This window comes from Wolffia australiana, chromosome 15 (assembly GCF_029677425.1).
Source record: "Wolffia australiana isolate 7733 chromosome 15, ASM2967742v1".
Lineage (NCBI taxonomy): Eukaryota > Viridiplantae > Streptophyta > Magnoliopsida > Alismatales > Araceae > Wolffia > Wolffia australiana.
Genome location: NC_135849.1, coordinates 5,327,552 through 5,344,306, shown reverse-complemented (window position 1 = coordinate 5,344,306; position 16,755 = coordinate 5,327,552). Strand labels below are relative to the sequence as shown.

Sequence of the window (16,755 nt, the reverse complement as noted above, 5' to 3'; positions counted from 1 at the left end):
GAATATGAATGGATTTCAAGAAAATGAATGTTAGAATTCAAGAATTTATGACTCATATACTTCCAATGAATATCAATCTTCAAAATATTATTCTCTTTCTACTTCCTATCCTTGTGATATAACTTTGTTTGAATTGATGATTGAAAAAAACATGCAAAATACTTCAAATATCACTCATTTTTCTGACAATTGTGATGCATATGCATATGGTAATTCCGAATCTTCAAAAATATTCACCTTATTCTCACGAATAAACTAACCAAAGTTTTTTGGATTTATTTGATGAAAACAAACTATGGGAAGAGTTTATAAGATTGCAGGAAAAGGAAACGGCTTGGGAAGAAGAGAAGAAGCTCTTTATGATGCATATCGACATGCTGAAATCAATGGAAATCAGAAAGAGCTATGAATTGTCAGAAGATTCATCCCAACTTCAATCTACATGACCATCTGATGAAAGGGAAGATCAATATTCAATTAAAATTTCTACTAATTTTCAAGTTTCTCATTCATCATCTTCCACACCGGGTGAGAGTTTATACCATGAAAATGATCATATTCATGAACTTGAACCTAGAGAAATACCATTTAATTTCATTAATGAAGTCCATGAATATAAATCAGAGATAATGATATCATGAATGATAGCGATGCAAATGAAGTAGAGAAAGAATCATTCCCTGATTTTGTCAATGATTTCAATGATTTTGTCAATGATTCATAAATTTCATAAAGCCCTCCCTTAAGTTTGTTATTCATAAATTTCAAAAAAAAAACGAGCCAAGTTATGCATAACCATGTCTTTTGTGTTCGTTTGCTTTACTGGAATCCTGTGCAGAAGAGGTCGAATCATCTAATGGCAAGGTGCAACAACATCACTACACCCAAGGTTTGTTTTTCTAAATTTCTATTTTCAAATTGCTTGTTTTTGTTGTTATTTTGATTAAGCATGTAGTAACATTCATTAGGGACACCCTAAGTGAGGGGGGGGGGGGGGGGGGGGGAGATCATTTCAAGCGCATTAGTTTATTTTCCCAGTAGTTTATACATGTAAGGGACATCATTAATTTCTTTAAAAGAGGTTAATATGAGCAAAACGTAATCATTGGAAACTTGAAAAAGCAAACATAATTCCAAACCACAACACAAAAAATAAGGTAAGAAAAATAAAGGCCAAAGAAAGAAATTCGGGAGACACGAACAACAAACAACCTTAGTTGGGGATAAAGAATAAGATAAGACCAACTAAGGTCATAGAGAGAATAGCCTGGATGGGGGGGTACTGTGCAAAGGCGCACTCAAAAGACACCACCGAATGTGTTCATCATGTTTCTAGCAGATGATCAGAAAATAATGGCTGGCAAGAGAAGAGAAACCCATCTAGAATTTATAAGATGATGAGCTACTATTGCCCTGCGGTGGCGGAGGGGGGAGCCTGTTGGGGGTGCGTCGGCTGCCGGTGTTTGGGCCCAGTTCACCGTTGCTGGTGGGCCGGGCACGGCCGCTGCTGAGGCTACGCGACCTGCCCTGCTCCGCTGTTGGGCTGCTTGGTGGGCCGTTAGCGGCAGCGTCAAATGCCGATCTCCAGTCATTGCCCGGTGTGGCCGGGGTCCTGGGGCTGCTCTCTGGATCATGAGCAGATTGACCAATCAGAAACCTCCAAATATCAGCCCAAGAGGAAAATATACAGTCCCATTAATTCTACTTACCTTCGCTCCCGGGCCCATCGGTCCAGCCGCCACCCCGATCATCATGGATGCTTAGCTGGCGTGTCAGCTTCGCCAGGAGAGACGACTGCTTCTGGAAACGCTCCCGTTTGTGCTTAACGTTTGGATCCTCTTGAAGTAGCTCCTCAATCTTGGCAGTGCTCTGCACGCTGAACGGTGATAGACAACATCACAGTTAGTTAAAACCCTTGCTTTCTTGTATAGGATAGTGTTAATCCAAATGTATGTAGTTTCATATCACAAAAAAATTCGGCTCTTGGTACAAAGGATTAAAAAATTAAAATTATTTAGAGGTTTAGATTTTATTCTACTGCTAATCCAAAGCTAAATATCATATTCGTGCCATGGGTTCGGTACATAATAAATATTCAGGCATAAATTTTCTTTGAAAAAGGATATTTAGTTTAAATCCTTGATCCAAAGCTGTACGATAAATTTTACTATGGTGATACAAGCCTCATTCGAGAAAATATTGCGACAAATAATAAAAAAATAAAACTTATTACGAGGTTTCAATTTTATTCAATGCTAATCCAAAGCTAAGAAACTTTATTCATGCGGCGGGTTTGGTATATAATATGAATATAACATAGTACTCGATTGATTTAAGCCAAATTCGAAAACTTGGCAGAAAAAAAATTAGATAAAATTAACAAGAATTTTAGGATTCCGAATTTTATTTTTGCTATGGGTTTGGAGTATCAAGAAAGTCCTGAAAAAGAATGGAAGAAATTAAAACAAAATTTGCGAAATACCTTATGGAGCTGTACAAATGATTTAGCATGTCTTCCTTCGCTTTTTCCACTTGGCAGAGGATGACAGCCTGATTCACAGAGAGTGTAGGATGAGATCCGTTTCCTCCCTCAACAGCAGGATTAAGAGTTCGACATGACACCACAATACTTTGTGATCGTGTCGTCAATGCCAACAGGCATCACCATCAACCTTCCACTATTAAATTATCTTCAACGTCATCATCATTGTCAACCAGGATGGCGGCCTGCTTGACATTGACATCAACATTGACAGGGTTGATGATTTAGCTAGAATTTAACTAAGTTGACCCTTGACGTTGAAGGATGGCACCAACCATCTGTAATATTCTGTCATCTTCAACGTCACTTTCAATGGTAACCTCATCTACCATCCTAAAATCTGTCAATATCAACCTCTTAGTCCATGTCAACGAGTGTCAATGATGTTGACTTAGACCAATGCTGAACCTTTAGCTCAACAAATGGAAAACTGAGGGGTTGTTTTACCTTGGGAACATTAGCAGCAAGACTGTTTAGCACAGCTTCAACATAGCCACGAACCTCCTGAGACATCCATCTAAGCTCTTCCTCTGGGTCTGCCGGCCTCCTGACCATCGTATCCTACCAAATAATCAAATTTTAACCCCTTTAATCACACGACATGGAAGTTTAATTAATGAGATTTTTCATATTCTTTCATTAGTTATTCCCCTAGGATGGTCAAAGAAGAGCAGACTTTCAGGTTGTGTGGGCAGATGATTGTGAATTTCTGTCTGGGAAATGTGTATAGAAGATAGAGCTACATGCACCTTCTAACGAAATATAATTAACGAGGATAAGTAGAAGTACAGAAATTCTATTAAATTAATGTGAATTTCTCGTATTCTTATATCATTTGCTCTCCTCGGATGGACAAAGAAGACATACTAGGAAGAATTAGACCCTTTCAATCAAAGAAATCACTATTAAGCTAATATTATATCCAATCTAGGAAAAATTAAGCCCCTTGAATCAAACGAAATTGATAATAAATTTAAGTGATTTTTCATATGATTTGTTCTCATATGATGGAAAAATAAGAGCAGACTTTTAGGTAGTATCTGCAGATTACTAAATATCAGTATGGGAAATATGTACGGAAAGAGCTAACCGTGCCCTCTTGAGATATTATAAATTGATGAGCACAAAATGAGAATGGTGAAGGCGTGAACCAAAACTCACCAGCGAACCATCAGAATGGCTCTGCCTCAGCGAGTGACCACCCTCGGAAGAAGAGAGCGTCTTCGGATTACCTTTAGACGGTTGGATCACATTTCTTATCTTGTTTACCCACTCAACCTTGTCGGCTGCACTCTCAGCCTTCAATGTCAAAGTGCTGTGAGCTGCATTTAAAAAAAAATAGTTAGCTCGATGACCAAAAAAGCATTTCCACAATTTAGAAAAAATACCCGACATAGAGGAGAGAATCACCTTTCAAAACGGTTTTATATGCAACCTTGCTGGTTATTTTGAAAACAAGACTTGGGGCCTTGCCAGAGTCTGGACCATTAGCCTTCTTTGAGTCTTTTGAGCTTTTAGGAGGAGTTTCTTCATCTTCCGTAACCTCTTCAATATTACACTCCTGAAAATAATATATTGTGAGCAATAACAACAGGTCTTCCGTACTTCAAAGAAAGGCTTTCTAAATTTTGTCATACCTCTAGAGTGATAACACCTCGAAAATGCTTCTCTTCCTGTTTCTTGGTATATCCAAGCTGAAATATCAATTTCACAAGGACACGTTACTATCTCTGTAGAACAGAAGTATTTGCACATTTGCACATTTCAGTCTGAATGAAAAACAAATGAAACGTGACAAACATAACCGAGAAAAGCTAACTCTGCCTCAGATGGTAGGCGATGAAGGAAGATGACGAATTCGTCATCGCCATCACCCTCACTGGCTATCATCATTATCATCATCCTAGCCATGGATAAATGACGATGATGAATGATAAGGAAGGGTTATGACATATCATTGTCCTCTTGTCATCAGAGAGAGTAGAGATAGAGTAAATAAGTAAATGATTAAAAGTTACACATCATCTATAATCATCCATGTGATTCTTCTGCTCAACGGCTATAATAACAAGATGACTTATCACCGTCCTCCCTAACTTCATACAAATGATGATGATGTGCCATCATCATCATTGAAATCTTTGCTACGGATGAAACACAAGTACGATGATCACTCGTCATCATCATTTTGGACGTAGAGCCCTATCAGGCAGACTAGCGTGACACATGACGATAAAAGCTTTACTTTGATCCATTCATTAAACTCAGCGTTTAATCGGCTTGTTTCACTTTCTCCCATTTCTGACTCTCCTCTTGTAACAAAATTATGAGGGTCGCCCTTTTTCTATTCAGGATTTCTTCAAGGTACCAGAGCAAGATCTTGGAGTTCTCCAGACCTGATCTCCAATCTATTTGCTCTGAAACCTGCCGTTTACCAAAAATCCGTTTGTTGTTTGTTCAGGCTCCTCCATCATTTGCATTTCATTCTGTACAAGGGTGATTTACTTATGTAAACATAAGCTTTCTTTCATTCTTGGTCGCTAACCTTTTTTTGACCAATTGGTCCAAGTATCATAGGTGATTGATTGGCTGTTTTGGTCTATGGACATTTGATACAGATCTGCCTCCGCTTGCTCTGGCTCCACTGGCGCTCACATCGTCTCCAGAGTCGCTCACTTCGGATCTGCCATTGATCAATTCAGCTCCACTGTCACTCCATCAGCTCCATCTGCATCGACCCTGCTGCTACACATCTTGATCTTCTGCTGGGTTATATCATGGCCACTAATGACTTTACTACATCAACTGCCAATTTGCTGTCAGGGCTGCCTACTCTCTCAACACCAGAATAGAGTCATTGAAACTATCCTCTGCCTTGCATACCCCCTGAATTTCGTTTTACAGAAGTGAACCTTTCTTTAATAGCATCAGCACGTTCAAATTACCTTAATAGTAAACTTATGAGGCATCTTTTGGCGGAGCAACTACTTCCCACTGCAACCACCTATAATCATTGGCTTGATATCAAGGGTGTGGTTTACCACTGTCTCCTTGGCAGCATAAATCAATCCTTTACTAGCAAATTCCTATCTCTCGACTCAGCCAACCAGATATGGCACGCTGCCCAAGAATCTCATTTGAAGAACTTGGCCCTATCTATGATCTTGTGACTTGTTCCACAGATCTGGTTCATAGTCTGAGATCTGTTTGGAAATATAGCACCATATTGACTTCTCCATTAGCTAATTCAGATCACAACATGCACCTTGATCACAACTCAGTTGATCGAGGGTATGTTCTTCAACTTAAATTCCTCGTGCACCAAATTCCTCATCGGATTGAATCAAGAGTACGAGTTTCAACGCAGCTAGCTCATCTATTGAGAGAATATTCTGACCCGTAAGGACGCTCTTCATATTCTTTGGACTGAGGAGACACAACTTGGCATTTTCATTCTGAACCAGCCTCTTCGGTGGCTCACCAACAGCTTGGAAACTTATGTACTGCACCTATCTCGGGAGGGTCGTCTCGTATGCTATCTTCTGCTCCAGACATGACTCCCTTGTTCTTGAAGTAGGCAACCCCTTGTTAAGGGACTAACAGAGATCCCTCTCTTTTCTGAAACTATTGCAAGGGATGTCGTCATGCAAAGGAGTCTTCCTACAAGCTGCAACGCTCACAAAAGCCACTTGGTGACCACTCCAGTTTCTCCTGCCTCTCTGCCTGCAACTTTCGGACCGGCCATGGTCTCTCCTATGCCACTTCATCTTCTTCCAGGAGCACCTCAACCATCAGCAGCTGCATCATCTCCCATGGGAAATCAGCTCAGGAATGAGGAAATCGACCAGATCAGTCAATTTTTTCAGTCCAGCATGATTGGCTCTATGTCACCAGTTCATGGAGGTATAAACCCAATTATCTTCTTGGATGCAATGGATCTTTGACTCAGGTTCCACTGTTCATAAGGCCCCTAAATCCCATTGTTTCCTCACCTACATCCCCTCAAGCAGTTCTCTATATATTAGTATTGTATCGGGTGACCTCCTTACAATCGCCGGCTTGAGGTTGTGTCTAATAATCCTCCAACCTTACTCTCACCTGTGTCCAATATGTTCCACGTCTTACCCTTAGCCTCTTCTTACTTCAACACCTTGATCAATCAAGATTATGGTCAGGACTTGTACTTCTTGCACTTGCTGAGGAACGAAATGGTCTCTACATCATCCATCATTTGTTCAGTCTCCATTATCGATGCTGATCTCTCACCTATAACACGCGAACCTCTATGGTTTCTTTACTGTTGCTTGGATCATCTTCTTTCTCTACTCTTAAATTGATGTTTCCACATTTGATTCATGGATGTCCTGTGAACAAGTTTGTATGTGAACTATGTTGTTTGGCAAACATGCTCAGACAATGTATCCTCCCTTTGATCCTTCTTCATCCTTGTCTCTCCTTTCTTATTCACAAAGATCCATGGGTCCTCCCCCCTCCCTAGCACTTCTGGCAAGCAATGGTCAGTGATATTTATCGATGATTCCACCCACTTCACAGGGCCTTATCTTTTAAAAAATGGATCCGACCTTAGCCAAAATATCATTCTGTCCTATGCCCTCATCCAAAATTAGTTCACTACATCCCTTAAACATGTAAGCAATGATAATGGCCGTGATTATGTTAACTCCACCATTTCTATGTTCTTCACTTCTCATGGCATCACTCATAAAAAATCTTTTCCATACACTCCTCAACAGAACGGTCTTGATGAATGCAACTTTCGTCACATCTTTGACACCAACCGCTGCCTTCTCCATAACATGAATATGCCCAAATATTTCAGGGGCGAGGCCTCTCTCAAGAGTTGCGTGGCAAACTGGGAATGGATAATATCCACAGAGAAGCTTGAGGGGGAGTATTGAACGGGTTTCTTCCTCATTCTCTCTCATATATCTATGTAATAGCCCATTAATATGGGCCCATTTTGTACCCTCTCTCCTTCCCTCTTTAAAATACCATGTAGTGAATCCTAAAATCAAATTACGAGGGTTGAGCCTCTTTCTATTCTGGATTTCTTCACTCAGCACTTCCAGTAAAGAATTATTTGAAGATAAAATGTAGACATGTTAACAACTTTCACTGAGAATAATCATTTTGGCATGAAGTGCAGGGAGAATAGTGTCAGAACAAACCTTTCCACTCTTCTCGTTCAAGACAAACCACCTTCTGCTCCACCCATTTGTTTTTGTACTCTTTTTCAGCAACCAACCTGAGCGTCCATAAGCCAGAGCAAAAGATGGGATAGATAAGTTAAAAATAATACAAAGAAGATGCTCATTTAAAAAAATATAAATGAAAGGAGAGGCCCATTAATTAGAAAGACGAAGTTTGAATGACACAACGCGATTCCTAAAAAGGAAATAGGATGGAGTTTTTTATAGCCGTGTCATTCGACTGATTAGATTTTCTCCGAGCTGAAGGAGGTGAAATCAAACTATTATCAGCGATCATTCTGCCAGAGATTTGCTGAAATCATGTCATCCACACATTGAATTAAGACAAAAACTATGAATATAGAAGAGACACAATCTGCACTGTGAAAGACAGTAATTAACTTCTAAAGTAGGTAAAATTTATAAGTGAGAAATCAAATGTCCGGCTATACCTGCGGTTATTTCACCACCAGGACCAGCAGTTTGGAGAGAAGATCCTTCCTTTGAATCTTTTTCTTGCTGATTCGACTTGCTGTCCTTCAATGATTTCAAGTTACCGCCAGTTTGAGATCCTGCCTGAGGGCTACTGGCCTATAACGAAATTTAAGAGATCAGAAGAATTTCATCGTATGGGTGATAGTTGCATATTCCCCAGCATAAATGTTTTTGGAACAAATATTTCCAGGTATAAATAGCAAGGAAACGATTCTAACTCTGTTCAATATTGCTTGTTCTGCCTCATTCCCTTTTTTGGTCACTCGATTCTTCAGCTCTTCTTCCCGGCGTTGTCTATCCATCCTGCAAGAAAATATCATGACATTCATATGATAAGTACATAAGAATCTACCATCTCTAAAAGAGCATTTCCCTAATTGGCATCTGATTAAAATCAACATGTAGACTTTTGCGCCCGTCAATAATGGAAGACTGTCGGAATTAGAACAATAGAAATATAAGAGTTCTGGCCATATCTATGAGGGCCATAGCCCAATAGCTTTTTTTCTATTTTTAACACTAGTTACTGGTGTTAATTGAAATAGACTCAGGAACATACATAAATGACTCAGGCAAATATTAAAAATAGGGAAGACAATTAAATGAAACGGGGTTCTGAAAGGACGATAAGATGAAGAAAATAAATGGGGTTCTGAAGCGGGCAGAAAAATAATACATAAAATGTAATGACTGACAAAAGGACTACTAAGCTTTAACTAGCATAAAAGCAAGGAAACAGATTCATCTCCTGATCACATTCTTAATGGAAAGTTAACAAAAGGTAACAGTAACAATTCTTCAGCTATGGGGTATTTACTATATTTCGATTGTTGGGCTTACTTTGTTTCCTTCCTTATATATACTCTTTTAAATTGGTACAGCCCAATAACACATGGAATACATTCTCTTTCCATTGGGTACGGCCAAATAACACATGTATGTAGTAAGGGCCCTTCAGCCATTAGACGATAAATTTGAATCTTTCTGTATTTCGCCACCATCTTCTCAAGATTCAAAGAGAGAGGCAGGGGCGGCAGATCAGATTTTTTTTTGAAGAATTTTTTTTTGTTGCAACCACGCCACAAAGAAACTCGTCAGATCAGATACTAGAAACAGAAGTTCACAACAAGTATTTTTGCCAAAAGTACTTGAATCTAGAACAAACTGGGTCAAGTTTTATGTTTGTTTCCCTCTACTACATTTCCTATCCTACTATGTACTTTTTGATGGGCAGTAAAAAGAAAGCAATAATTTTCTTCAACTAAATTCAGACTCATTGATACAGGTAAAATATTCAGAAAGCATGAGTCTGAGGACAACATATTGGAGTGCAGCCTGAAACCAGAAAAGAGGAGAAGCGCAGGACGAATTTAAAATTGAACATGTAAATACATTTGAAAAGAAAAGTGTCTATAGGACATATTTCAAAATTGAACCAACCACAGCAATTCACGGAATTGTTACCTCCTCTGCACTAATCGGATGAAATGTTGGGGTGGGACGAATGCACGTTCCATGTCAACCAATGCAACAACCATTTTTTTGGCCTCGTTTCTAAACCCATCAAGAGCAGAAGATGCAATGGCAACAACCTTTGTAGAAAGAGATAGACATAAAAAATATGAAATACAATTTAGACATGCACGATGAAAATCCTCCCTGCAAAGTATAGAGTAACAGGAATGAAACCCAAAATTACCTCCCGTTTGAACGGTGGGTATCTCCCAAGTCCAGGCGTTGCATTGGCAGTAGCAGAAACTATGTCAATTAATACATGGTGTACCTGTTCCAAGTTGCCAAAAACACGAAACACCCAACTGTTTCAGCCTAATATGGATGCAAACATTACTTATTGCTTAGATCCAGAAACTATGGAGACAGTTCTAAGAATTGCAGTCAGAAAAAGTAAAAACGCGCTCAGCTTTTATGCCCTTTTAGAAGACAAAACAAAGCAAAAATACACTTCATTATTTAGGACTCTCTTAACAGGAAAAAGCGAATGTGGATCTCAAAGTGAAGACTGTCAAATCTCAGAAGGTCGACCATCGCCGCCAGAGAAAACAAACTTGAAAATATTGATGAGGCAGGAAACCCTACTTTATTCAAAGGACTAATGGGCCTCGTGTTCGAACCCTATTAGTCATTTAAGGAAAGTCCTAATGGGCCTGATATAACGAGCCACATAGGAGTCGCACAAGTGACGGTAAAGTGAGAGACTCGTAACAATCCATTAGTTTAGGCGCATTTAATGATTCATAATGAAGCACAGGCTAACAAATCCATCAAAAAGTCTCCCTTTAGCTCAGAATTACAATCATAAGACCAGTGCAATGGAAGCCCTAAAAGAATTTCTATCTTAGAGCATACCACTAAAGGAGATGGAAGGGGAAAGAATGCAATGCAAGTTTTTAAAGAATTAAATAAAAAGAGAATCCAGAAAAATGACAGATGTGAAAGATAGCGTTCGCAAAATATGAAGAGAGTTGACCAGGTAGGTTCTTCTTACCTCATCGACACAAAGTCGTGAAGGCTCTTTTGCCAGCTCAAGCACTCCTTTGATTAGGGATCTCAACCCTTTCTCCGGGGAAATTAGATATGGTTGATAACCATCGGCCTCTAGAACAACCTATAATCATGGGTTAAAGAACCATTAATTCACAAATTAATCGACAAGAAAAATGCACCAAGGAATATTCAGGGTACCCTTTTGACATTGTTGATGTCGAAATGTCTGTCTAAAGGAAGCTGTTTAATCCTATTAGGGAAGTTACCCTCAAAACTAGCGACGACTTTCCAACCGCTACCCTGCGAGAGAAGACGCCACATAAACAAAAGAAAATACAAGATAAATACTCAACTTGGGTTGGAAGCTATGAATGAAACACATAACTCAATCATGAACGATAAATGTGATCGGCCTTTTTACCATTTTTCCCGAGTATAAGCAAGTGAAGTGAAGCATTTTCGTCATTATTTGTAAAGATAGGAAGAGGCTTTTTGGAGCTCAATCCAGAGTTGCAGGCGTAGACGAAATGAAGAAAGCGTGCAGGTACTGGTGGCACTTTGGGCCTTATGGTAGCATTGGAACGAGGTGCTGTTCAGGGGAAGGACAGCTCCTACTGATGGGGCTATCCATAAGTTGGAGGGACTTAAATTTAAGGCAGCCTGGTTTCCTAGGGTCATGGATGGAGATGAGGGTTTGAACAAATGTGGATAGACCGAGATTGGCCTGTAAGGCTCTACTGGGAGGGTCACCAACTCGTCGGGTGATTGTCCCTTTAAATGTTTCAAAAAAAATATATTCATAAAGATAGAGCACGCGGCATATTCATAAGATAAAAATATAGCGTTATTGGTAAGTTTATCTACCAATAATTTCCTTGCTCTAATTTCCTTGTTCTAATGTATTTACTTTCAGGGAATTTTCACAAAGGAGATTCATTTACTCTCATGAACAAAGATGGCCATACAAGTTGCCAAGATCACCAACATGCTTTCCCGAAATAGAACTTCTATCCTTCGTTATGGCGTGAGTAGCTTCTTCGCAAGAAATCTTAAAATGAAATCAAATTCTACGACATTTTTCAGACATTGAGATTTCACATCTCCACGCGTTGAAAAGCAAAAAAAAAGGCACTGGGGGTGTGCAACCATAAGACTATGATTCATAATATAGCGAACAAGAAATGACAGAGGACAAACTTTTCATCAAAAGAATAGAAATACACGATATCCAGAGTGAGAGTAATGTTGAAACTGACCTCACCAGTACCAAGATGCTGGAGAAACTTGTCCTCAAATTCACGGCATAGTTCCAATGCGATGGCTCGGGTTCCCTCAGAACTATGTACCATTTGTTCACCAAGTCTTACCAACTCATCCTGGACAATTTGGGATTTTCCTTGCAAGCTGCACAGATTGAACGGTCAGAGAATCAACAATGAAAATAAATGAACATGAGGGCATTGTCTGAATTTCAGAAAACAAGCATCCGGCAAACTACCCAAAAAAATTCAAAAAAAATGTACAAATGATCTTCCAATCCACGATTATACCTAAAGAAAGAAAATGAAGCAGCACATTATGTAGTAATTCAAAACAGAGAGAAAATAGGAAACTTTCAATGGCGAGGAATTAAATAATGAATTATTTTATGTAAAATAAAATCTTTACCATGCACCTAAATTTTAAACACATATAATAACAAAAAGGACAAAAACTTTTAAAGGCTTTCTTGCCACATATAAATCCAACGCTTAAAAGATACTATTTGGAAACCATTGGCACATTACCCAGAGAGGAGGTTGGGAAGTTTAACTTTCATCCTCTTTCGTATCTGTTTGGCAAGAGTATCTACAAGCGCTATTCTCCCAAGTTTTCCTTGGGGTGCCCCAGTGAGTATAGATTTTAGGCTCTCACTCTCTGCTCTCCAAGCAGTTTCAAGGGAATTGTCAGATCCTGATTGCGCTGATGCAATTGCCACAGATTGTCCAATTAATGCGACCCACGGAATATCTGTTGCTCTTGGAGGTCCCTGATTTGACAGGAGAGCTTGCACAGCAGCCAATGCTTTCTGATCCCCAGCTGCTTGATCAATTTTACTAATAACACCAATAGTACGACCCCCTACACATTTAAAAGATAAAATTATTAATATATTATTTGGATCATTAGTGATAAAAACATAACCACGAGAATTGAATATTGAAGAGATGTGATTTAGAGTAAATCAATACCCTCAGAATCAAATTCTTTCGCCAGTCTAAGAGCACGGGAAGAAGATATTTCAGGAGCCTGGGCTGCAGGCACTATGACTAACAACACGGCATCATTGTGAGCAGCATAGTCACTGACCTGCATTAAGTAAAAAAAACAATGACTCGAACAATTTTTTTTTTTTGAATTAACAATGACTCGAACAATAGCCTACAGGAAAGTAGAAAATGGAGGTAAGGCCCATCGCAGGAGATATTGTACACCAGAAGTGCAACCATGTTTGAGATGCCACGTCATGTAAAAGAATACAGGACAGAATAAGTTAGAATCAAATTCTTACTGTGGACTCATCCATGGTGCGTTGATCCAAACCAGGAAGATCCACGAGTTTCAACGGTGGAGCTGAATCAAATTAAAGTTGCCTCAATGATCCCATTGTAAAAAGATATTCATATTAATTTTGTAAGAAAAGTGTATAATGACTTTAAACTTAAGGGAAACGAGGAGAATCGACATGGAACAAAAAAACATTGAACGCAGACCAAAAACAACTAAAAAATTAAAAGTTTAGAGATAAATAATAACAACAAAAAGGTTTCTCCCTTTTCCGTCACTCGAAAGACTGGAGATATGAGGATAGCACAAAATAATCTCAGTGCACTTAAAACGTTTGATGATATGATGTTGCAAAGATGACTTTAAACTATGTCGCTGGATCCTCAAAATGTTCAAAAAACGAATGGACAAATGTCCACCGTCCACATAAGAGCAATACATGAAAGAACACTAGACTTAACAGAAACGATGGTTGTCATGTAACTAAAACATCAAATTTAAACTTTTGAAAACAGAAAAACCTAGACTTCGCTTTAAACTCTAAATAATCGGCCATTCACATTATATGATTTAAATGTTTCAAAAAGAAAATTTACATGTTTGAATTTGAATTTTCCTCTTGCCCACTAATACTCTTTATTCGCCACCGGATACCAAAGTTGAGATGCATTTTTCAGGATTTCACTCTGTACGATAATAATATAGAGACCCAGAAAACAAATCTAGAAATTGATTTAAAACTTGACGTCCTTCCAGACCACGCTTTGTTCCATTGGGGTCCGCAAGATGGCTCAGGAATAATGAAATATATCAATTATGATTTCACGCCAAAGCGCAGATTACGAGATGTATAGTTCCAAGCAGCCAGGATTCTTCATGTTCATTACGCAAATCAACCTCTCTTTGCCCTCCGCATCAAAATATTCGAGCTTAAAGACGATGGAAACCTTTGACCTAGAAGACAAGCCACTAGAGGCTGTAAAAAAACAAAGAAATACCTGTGCTTGTTCGCAGTTTCAGATAAATTTCATCGGAACGACCTTTCCCAGCAGCAACAATATTCTTCAGCCTTTCCTGAAGGGAATACCTAAGATTACCTGCACATATGCAATCACAAATTAGGCATCAACGATATCCACAGTCATAAGAAACCAAAAAAAAAACTCAATTTAACAAAACAGAATTAACAAAAGAAATAGAAAGTTATCATCGAGAGCTCACTTGCTGAAACTTGCTGAGTTTTGCTGTCGATTTGTAACATTAAAGACTTGGTATTTAAAGAAGAATCTCTGTCAAGATCAACGATAATGGGTGCACGAGTCGCGCCGTTCTCCCCTGTCGGCTGAAAGTAGGGACATAAAAAAAGCCACACGAACAGATCAAGATCCATTTTAAGGTCTTAAAACAACAAAGGATACAGCTTAATTTCCAGGTCGAAACTTACGAGTACGGGATGACCGATTAAACTGTTCAACACAGCAGATTTCCCAGCCCCCTGCCAAACAAAAAAGAACAATGATCGTACAATTTACGGCTACTTATACGTTTTTTTTTCGGGCAAGATTTAGGAAAACTTTCAGTCATTCGATCTAGAAAAAAATCCACGAATCCTTTGTCCAGATGGGTACGCGAAGATTAACCCGTGATGAAAATTAACAAAAGGTAAAATGAATGGAAGAATGTCCGGAGACAAGTTCATCAGAACGCGTGAAACTCAGACTTACGACATTGCCAAAAGCGACGACGTTCAGAAAGGTGGAGGCCCGTCGATTGGACGCCCCATCCGCGTCCTCATCGGCCAAAAGGGCGGACGCCTGCACCATGCACTCCCCAAGCTTGACCAGTTCCTCCATCGCCTCCATCTCGATCTTCCTACAACACCCACGAGCTCAACCGCCTCCAATCCCGAGAGATCTACGCCGGAAAACACCCAAATCGACGAGCCCAATCGATTGCTTCACTGGAAACGAAGATCGATCGAACAAAACCCGAAACCCGATCACCGGATCTGGATTGCGGAGATCATAATCGACAGGAAGAAAAACACAGCAGCGGGCAGATCTGGCGCTCCCGAATCTTCGGAATTGGAGATGAACAGGGCCGCGTCGGGGGTGAAGACGGGGAAAACGGGCGGCCTGGGAAGGTCAGAGGAGAGGAAAATGGAGAGAAATGGGGGAGAAGGAGGAGGAAAGTGAAGAACAGGGATTAGCTTTTAAATTTCGATGCGCCTTGGTGCGTTGCGGCGGGCACGCGGTGCGGTGCGGCGCGCGCCTTCCGGCCTGTTTGGTCAACATCAAGGTGAAACTAAGCCCGTTAATCACATCTCTCCTCTGTGATTATTTGATCATTTATTTCACTCTGTTTAAGTAATTAGTGAAGACTGATGACCAAGATATTGATATGGAATGCTTAGATTAGGGTTCCTAAGACCCTGATTATGACCATTTCGTTCACTGTCAATTTAGGTAATTAGTGAAGATTTATGCCCAAGACATCGAAGTGAAACTATGCCCATTAATCTCATCTCTCCTCTGTGATTATTTGATCATTTATTTCACTGTCTGTTTAGGTAATTAGCGAAGATTGATGACCAAGATATTGATCTGGAATGCTTAAATTAGGGTTCCTAGGACCCTGATTATGATCATTTCGTTCACTGTCAGTTTAGGTAATTAGTGAAGATTTATGCCCAAGACATTGATCCATAATGCCTCAATTAGGTTTCACCGGACCATGATTATGATCATTTCGTTCACTGTCAGTGTAGGTAGTTAGTGAAGATTGATGACCAATATATTGATCTATAATGATTAAATTAGGGTTCCCAGGACCCTGATTATGATAATTTCATTTGCTGTCAGTTTAGGTAATTAGTGAATGTTTATGCCCAAGACATTGATCCAGAATGCTTAAATTAGGGTTCCCAAGACCTGATAATGATCATTTCATTGGCTGTCAGTTTATGCAATTAGTGAAGATTGATGACCAAGATATTGATCTAGAATGCTTAAATTAGGGTTCCTAGGACCCTGATTATGGTCATTTCATTCAATGGCAGTTTAGGTAATTAGTGAAGATTTATGCCCACAATATTGGTCTAGAATGATTAAATTAGGGTTCCCATGACCCTGATTATGATCATTTCATTTTCTGTCAGTTAAGGTGACCACTGAAGATTGATGCCCAAGATATTGATCTGGGATGATTAAATTAGGGTTCCCAGGACCCTGATTATGATCATTTCAATCAGTGCCAGTTTATCTAATTAGTGAAGATTAGTTCCCAAGATATCTATCTGGGATGCTTAAATTAGGGCTTGACTGAATAAGCAAATTAGGTCTCACGTACAAGTAACTGTCTTTGGCAAATCATATTGATTTGTCAACTATCACATAATTTTGAAACAAATCATCTTGAAAATAATTTCTTTGAGCTAGCACCTAGTATATTTGTGAT

General features: G+C 39.3%; 1 protein-coding gene across 1 annotated transcript; it reads right to left on the bottom strand.

Annotated features, from left to right (window-relative positions):
• Positions 1–1,153: 1,153 nt before the first annotated feature.
• Positions 1,154–15,491, bottom strand: LOC144712702 (dynamin-2A-like). Its single transcript, XM_078586977.1, has 22 exons — positions 15,024–15,491; positions 14,744–14,794; positions 14,521–14,641; positions 14,298–14,396; positions 13,304–13,365; positions 12,984–13,101; positions 12,540–12,873; positions 12,009–12,156; positions 10,951–11,052; positions 10,754–10,873; positions 9,947–10,030; positions 9,712–9,839; positions 8,466–8,550; positions 8,205–8,343; positions 7,732–7,808; positions 4,180–4,236; positions 3,953–4,103; positions 3,704–3,864; positions 2,990–3,103; positions 2,483–2,550; positions 1,710–1,876; positions 1,154–1,625 (listed from the first exon to the last, which is right to left on the bottom strand). Exons 1-22 carry the CDS (start codon positions 15,159–15,161, stop codon positions 1,381–1,383), a joined length of 2,769 nt encoding a protein of 922 aa, XP_078443103.1. The 5' UTR covers positions 15,162–15,491; the 3' UTR covers positions 1,154–1,380.
• Between the last annotated feature and the right edge of the window lie 1,264 nt (positions 15,492–16,755).

Bases quoted from the DNA above. Each gene is read 5' to 3' on its own strand.
- LOC144712702 (XM_078586977.1), bottom strand. From the start codon at position 15,161: ATGGAGGCGATGGAGGAACTGGTCAAGCTTGGGGAGTGCATGGTGCAG. The intron at 14,642-14,743 runs GTAAGTTTCGAC...CCCTACTTTCAG, and splicing joins TAATCGGTCATCCCGTACTC to CCGACAGGGGAGAACGGCGC. The intron at 1,626-1,709 runs GTAAGTAGAATT...CTCATGATCCAG, and splicing joins CGATGGGCCCGGGAGCGAAG to AGAGCAGCCCCAGGACCCCG.